The sequence below is a fragment of the Zosterops lateralis genome, assembly GCF_965231275.1.
Source record: "Zosterops lateralis genome assembly, chromosome: 20".
In the NCBI taxonomy this organism is placed as follows: domain Eukaryota; kingdom Metazoa; phylum Chordata; class Aves; order Passeriformes; family Zosteropidae; genus Zosterops; species Zosterops lateralis.
The window spans coordinates 5,114,939-5,121,070 of record NC_139780.1 but is presented as its reverse complement, the minus strand read 5'-3'; the positions used below and the strand labels follow the sequence as shown (position 1 = coordinate 5,121,070).

The window sequence follows — 6,132 nt, the reverse complement described above, 5'->3', positions numbered from 1 at the left end:
GGAGGTGGTGGAGTCACCATCCCTGGAAAGTGTCCAAGGAATGACTGGATGTGGTACTCAGTGCTGTGGTCTGGTTTATGAGGTGGGGATTGGTCACAGGTTTGACTTGACCTTGGAGATCTTTTCCCAACTTTAATGATTCCGTGATTTTGTAGAATTAATTTTTGCTAGAGCAGTCACTCCAAAGGCTTAACACTGAAATTCTGCCTGGTAAAGGCAGCTGGACCGAAACAGAGCACCCTGGAGCTCCAAATGGAGTCACAGGGCTCGCTGCTGCCTTCTCTCTGGCTTTTCTCATTTTCTTCCTTTTTAAGGAAGAGAGATATTTTGAGTGCTTAATTACTAAGTTGGAGCTGAGACTGAATTACTCTCCAGACATGCAGCCTCAGCCGTCTCTCGTTACACTTGCCCACTTTTACAATGGCAATGACGGTGCTGTCCCCCTTTTGGGGCTGGGATAAGGGGTAGATGGGGTGCCTGGGGTGTGCTGGAGGCTTGGAGAGCAATATCATTCTTGGCACTTCTAATCTCCAGGGTGCTGAGCTTGCTGAGAAATGAGAAAACATGACATTTTCTCTGGGAAACCAAAAATCCAGGCTGCGTTGTGTTAGCACCCCTTCCTTCCCTTTGGCAGGAGGATAATTTGTCAGTGTCAGACACTGTGCAAACCAAGCTGTGGATGGACGTTATCAGGGAGCACTTGCCTGGTCCAGAGGCTTTGGGCAAGAACCTCTGTCCCACCTGGGCTACCTGGCAGTCAAGCTACTGTCAAGAGAATTGGGTGTTTCCTTTTAGCCGAGCCCCCTTTTCCTCAGGCTGTACAATTACAGCTGCGTTTCCAGCCTTCTCAGTATCCCTGTTACTCCTCAAATGCTTGGTTTGCTTGTTTAAAGTAGTTAATGATTGCCCTCTCCTGGCTGGTTCCTCTTACTGCTGCATTGCAGCGCTGCTTTTTGGCAGAGCACTTTTCTAAGCTCAGTGGGGAGCTCCAGGCTGACTCTCCCAACTCCTGGCTGGATGACACACAAGGTGATTTTTTTTTTTTTTTTAATTTATTTATTTGTTTGTTTTGTTTTGTTTTTTGCAAACCCCAGTTCTTCACAACCTTCAGCTCTCAAACAATTTGGCACCAAATTGCATCTGATTTGCTAATTTGGAGAAAACATTTATTGCTTTGTGTGGGGTCAGTTCCCTGCACTCCCAGGCCAGGGAGTATCTGGAGCAGGTGATGCTGTGACTGCAGCCACGGGCTCTGGGTGTGTGCTGTTCCTGCCTTCAGCCTCTTTCACTTGACACACCTCCTGTCAAAACAACAAAAACAAGGAGAGTGAATCTGCCAAGGTGCCAGCAAGAGAGAATTTACTCAAGAAAGAAGTATTTTCCTTTCCCCTTTTAGCTGATTATGTCTAAGAGGGCTTCCCCTTCCTGGCCCAGGCACAGACATTGCTTGCCCAGGTGCTCAGCTCCTGCTGGTGCCATTTTCCAGGCCTGTGCTGGAAAGAGGAAATCAGGGTTCTGCAGTGAAGTTGGGGTATGTGTGCTCTGAAGGAAAGAGGGAACTTAGACTCTGGGGTAATAATTAAAAACCTTGTGCTGCTCAGGCACTCAGCATAGTTTTAGTTCTGTTAATGCCTGCAGCTGACACAGGGCTTTGTGAGTCTGCTCTGGTGCTCTGTTCACATCCATCCACCTCCTTCAGCCTGATGACAAAAGTCCCCAAAATGTTTTCTGTGTTTGTTTAATTGTTATTTTACTCCTCCGGTGCAGCAGCTTACTTTGGCCAGTAACTGCCAACCTCAGTTGCACCAGTGCCTTGTAAGCACACAAAGTCCTGTCTAATTCCCCTCATTTTGCCCAAATTAAATGTGATCCAGAGACTGCAAATACCCCCCAGTCCACAGCTGAGTGCAGTTAATGTAGGGGAGCTGGGCTCTGCCTCCCAGGTGCTGCTCGTTTGTTAAATGGGAGAGGAGACCTGACCTTTCCCCAGCCCCAGATGCAGCCCCTTGCTGAGGGTTTCACTCTCCACCCTGACATTCTCTGTCTCTGTCCTCCATTCCCCTGATCCTGTGGGGCAGTTTTAAACCTCTTGAAGCTGGAAAAGTAGTGGGGACAATGTTGGATCCAGCCTGGTGGCTTGGAGTGGGGTTTTGGGCACTTTTGAAAACTCAGAGCTTGCTATGTGGGGATGAGCAGATGACCAGGACAGAGCAGCAAAGGTAAGATGTTTTTTCACCTTCACTTTGCAAACAAGAGCCCCAGTCAAGCTGACTCAGGGTCTGGGTCATTTGCAGGATAAAATGTCTTAAATCAGGTGGCAGAGGTGAGGACTGGACCTGGTTAATGTTTTGGTGGAAAACCTGAAGGAAAAAAAAATCCCCAGGGGCTCCTGCCCTTTCTGCAGCTCCTGGGTGGAATTGGTCCTTGCTGGGGGGCAAAACCCCCTTGCCTATTTTCCCCCTGGCAGGGGTAGGCACCCTGTTACCAGAGTTCCCAGTGGGGATGCTCAGGTGCAGGTATTTGCTTCAGAGGTGCTATTTTAAACCTCTGCTGAAGCAAACCTGTGGTTATTTAGCCCCCCCCAATAATTTCCAGCACCTTGAAAACGTGTCTTTAAGAGCCCAGTTTGACAGCTGGAGGTGCAGCCCGGGGTTTGGCAGCCCTGCTTGGAGGGGGCTGTGGTGGCTTTGGTGACCCTGTCCCCCCCCAGGGTGCTCAGTACCGTTTTCCACGGCGCAAACACGATCTGCTCCGCGCTCAGCCCCAGGCACTTGGCGTGGTGCTCGAATTCCTCCCGCTCGGCCTCGCTTATTCTCCGGTCCCGGGCTGGAGAAGGAGTTGTCAAGTGTTAATTTATGGACTGGTGGCCTCAGCACAGCCCTTTGTGCCACGACCCTGTCCTTGCTGCCCTCTTTCTCCAGCAGTGCTTGCTGTGGATGTGGTTTGTATCATAGTGAACACATCTGAACAAAGCCAATCTTGGGCATCACTTATTTAATCTTCTCCCAGGCAACTCTGGTCCTGTGTGCTTAAAGGGGTTGGAGGATGGTTTGACACTCCTAGGGTGTCAGGAGGGACTCTGAGGCAGAGTATGGAGGCAGTTTTCTCTATGTGTCTTCAAATTCTCCTGAGCAGCTGCTTTGCAGCCTGGCAAGACGATGGGGAGCCTTATCAGGGTCAAAACTGCTGCTTTATGGGTTTGTGGTTAAATCTGATCAGCTTTAGCCCTGCAGAGCCACATGCTCTGCCTTGGGAGCTAAGTACTGAAACATCATGGTTGGCTTGAAAATGTTGAGATTTTACAATGATACCGATGCTGAATTGTATTTGCTTCCTGTTCTTTGAATATTTATGGCATAAGCTGGTTTGGTGTTTAACTTGCTCTTCTTTCCAAGAGATGTGGAGTTTAATGAGGTTTGCAGATCCCATGACCCCTGGAGTGTTTCTTTCAGGAAAGTCACTGACTGCTGGTGAAACCAAGTTGCTGTATGATTTTAGCTGATAAATTTGTGTGTGGGATTGGGTGTCCTGCAATAGCTTTAAATTACTTTAGGATGGAGTTTCATACCATAGAGATACTGCCCCAAATACTTCCTTTCCTTCTGCATTTGGTACTCGACGAGTAAAAGGTTTTCAGAGCTCACGTTCATCAGCATCCCCTCGGTGTTGTGGGTCTTGGCTTGGAGAGAACAGATACAATAATTCAGGTTTTCAGTGCTGCAGCAGCAATAAACTCCAACCCAGGTGTGGGCAATGTCAGTAGTCCCTGATGTTCAACCCCCAGTATCAGGTGAAGACAAATGTCCTGAAATAGGGTGATTTTTTTTTTTTTTTGGGCTCTTGGTTTATATAAATTGTATTTTTAAAAAATGGGGCTGGGGGTGTGAAAGAGCAAAGGCCCCCAGCTCCTGTCCTGCTGTTGGAACGTGCTGAATGATGTGGTGTGTTGGGACTCAGGGTATGAAGGGTCAGTGCAAACTCTGTCCCAGGGGGTTGCAATCCCCACCCCAGATTGGCTCACCCCCCTTCATCAGCAAGGAGGAAGCGACTCAGGACCAGAGGCTTCATTAATTCACTGAAACCTGCCAGGGGTGTTCCCTCTCTCCCTCCCCCAGGGGATTATGAAATAACCTCACAAACAGGATGGTGTTCCCCTGCAGGGATGGGAGCAGGTTTGCTCCTGGCACTCTGTGGGTTTGACGCGGCTGGATGGTGGGGCTGTGATCCCTGGGGTGCCCCAGGAGCAGGAACACCCTGGGTGCCCCCGGGTTTGGGGAGCTCTTTGGAGCCCAGCGAGGCTTCAAACAGGCAAAGAGACTCAGGAATGAAATGCATCAGGTAATGTAAACCGGATGTTTTGTGTGTCTCAATCCCTGTGAAAGCGTGGGCTGGGTGAGAACCCCACCCGTTCTCCTTACCGTGCTTCACCAGCGCGGCGTTACCGGCAGTGACTTCCAAATAGGTCAGGTTGTTGGTAAAACATTGGTCCCCTCTGGAGAGAGAGGGGAAGGAGGTGATGCCGTGGTGTGCAAAGGACCGGCAAAGCCCCGGCCCTGGTCCTGACCCCACGCCGGGCATCTGCCACCCCCTCCTGAGGGTTACTTTCTCTCTGTTAAAATCAAGGTGTTTCTCTCGTGCCTTTGCCTGACCTCCAGCGGCAGCTCGTGGTCTCAGCCTTGCCATTGCTCTCCCCTCCTTGGCGGTCAGACATTTTCCACCCTGAAATAACTGAAACCTCAAAGTGCTTCTTACGTTGTTACGGAAAAATACATCCCCTGAAATCCTGACCCTGTGGGGGAAACAGCTTTTGGCGCCTGGCAGAGTCAGCAGCCCCGGCATAAAGACTTCTAGAGAGGTCTTTTCCTTCCTGCATCCCCCCCGCCTGCAGGGCTGGCTATCTGTGAGACCTCTGTGCCCCGCAAAACTTGCCTAAACCTGCAGACTGTTGAAATCAATAAGCCAAATAAATAAAAAGGAGGAGAGAGAAGGGGAGAGGATGCACAGAGCAGGCAGAAGAGACTCCTTTTGGAGAAACCAATCCAGAACCGTGCTTGTATCCTGCGCTAGAAGATCTTAGGGCTGTAGCAGGGAGGGGATGGGTTGAGAGCACAGGGACTGCATCTTACACGGCCACGTAGTGGCTGATGAGCAGCTCCTGCCCGCTGGCCCCGGGGTCCAAGCGCAGATAGGCGTGGTCGATGAACAGCATCTCCACGCGGTGCTGGGGGTACTGGGCAGCCCCTGCCACGTACAGCCACGTCCCCAGCAGCTGTGGGAGGGGAGGGAGGGACAGCCTGGTGACCGCTGCTGGCTTTGCAGGAGAAACCCTGAGATTCCTACCCTCCCCGTGGCAAAAACTGACAGTGCTGCTGGTTCTACCTCTTGCATTTGCAGTGACAAAGTGAAACATTTACTAGGGGAAAAAATTAAATAAATATCTGAGTGTGGGGGTTGGGAAGGGTTCTGGCACCGGCTGTGGGTGCCCTGGGTGGTGCAGCAGGGTCAGGACAGGCCTGGCTTTGCCGTGGAGGATCTGCACCAAAAAATACCCAGCCTTGTTTCAAGGTCACCGTTGGGAACCCGAGGAAACTGGGTATTTCGAGGTGTTTTGGCCAGCAAACAAATCCCGTTTGTTGCAGGTGTTTCACTGGCAGCACCGTGGCAGCTGTGCTGGGGAAGGGAGCAATGGGGACAAGGTTGGATTTTCCCCTTTCCCAAGGGACAGCGAGGCTTAGCAGAGCACCCTGAAGCTCATTGCAGGCTGGGGCAGCCCCCAGGCCGGTGTCTCCTACCTTGGAGGCCGTGGAGCTGTCCGGGTGTTGGGCTCCGCAGGGAAAAGCATCCGTGGGCAGCAGCACCGCCAGGACCAGGATGGCCACGAGCCTGACCCTGTGCATGGCTGTCCGAGCACGGAGTGAGCACAGCCCTGCACAGACAGACAGACAGACAGACAGACACTGCTGGCTCTGCTGGGAGGGGCCAGGATGTGCCCGGGGCTGCCGGATCTGCACCTGTGTCGCAACCGGTGCTTTTTGGGGGCGATGCCCAGGGAAGAGCCATGTGCTTGGCGCTTGTCCTGGCCTGGGATGTGGCTGCTGTCAGCAGGTGCTGGTAGGAGTGGGCTGTTGGTGA

General features: G+C 51.7%; 1 protein-coding gene across 1 annotated transcript; it reads right to left on the bottom strand.

Annotated features, from left to right (window-relative positions):
- Window positions 1–943: 943 nt before the first annotated feature.
- LOC310917453 (alpha-1-acid glycoprotein-like) lies at window positions 944–5,947 on the bottom strand. The gene is made up of 6 exons (XM_083875688.1): window positions 5,793–5,947; window positions 5,127–5,269; window positions 4,419–4,492; window positions 3,569–3,679; window positions 2,723–2,826; window positions 944–1,301 (listed from the first exon to the last, which is right to left on the bottom strand). Exons 1-6 carry the CDS (start codon window positions 5,895–5,897, stop codon window positions 1,185–1,187), a joined length of 654 nt encoding a protein of 217 aa, XP_083731814.1. The 5' UTR covers window positions 5,898–5,947; the 3' UTR covers window positions 944–1,184.
- Window positions 5,948–6,132: the final 185 nt, after the last annotated feature.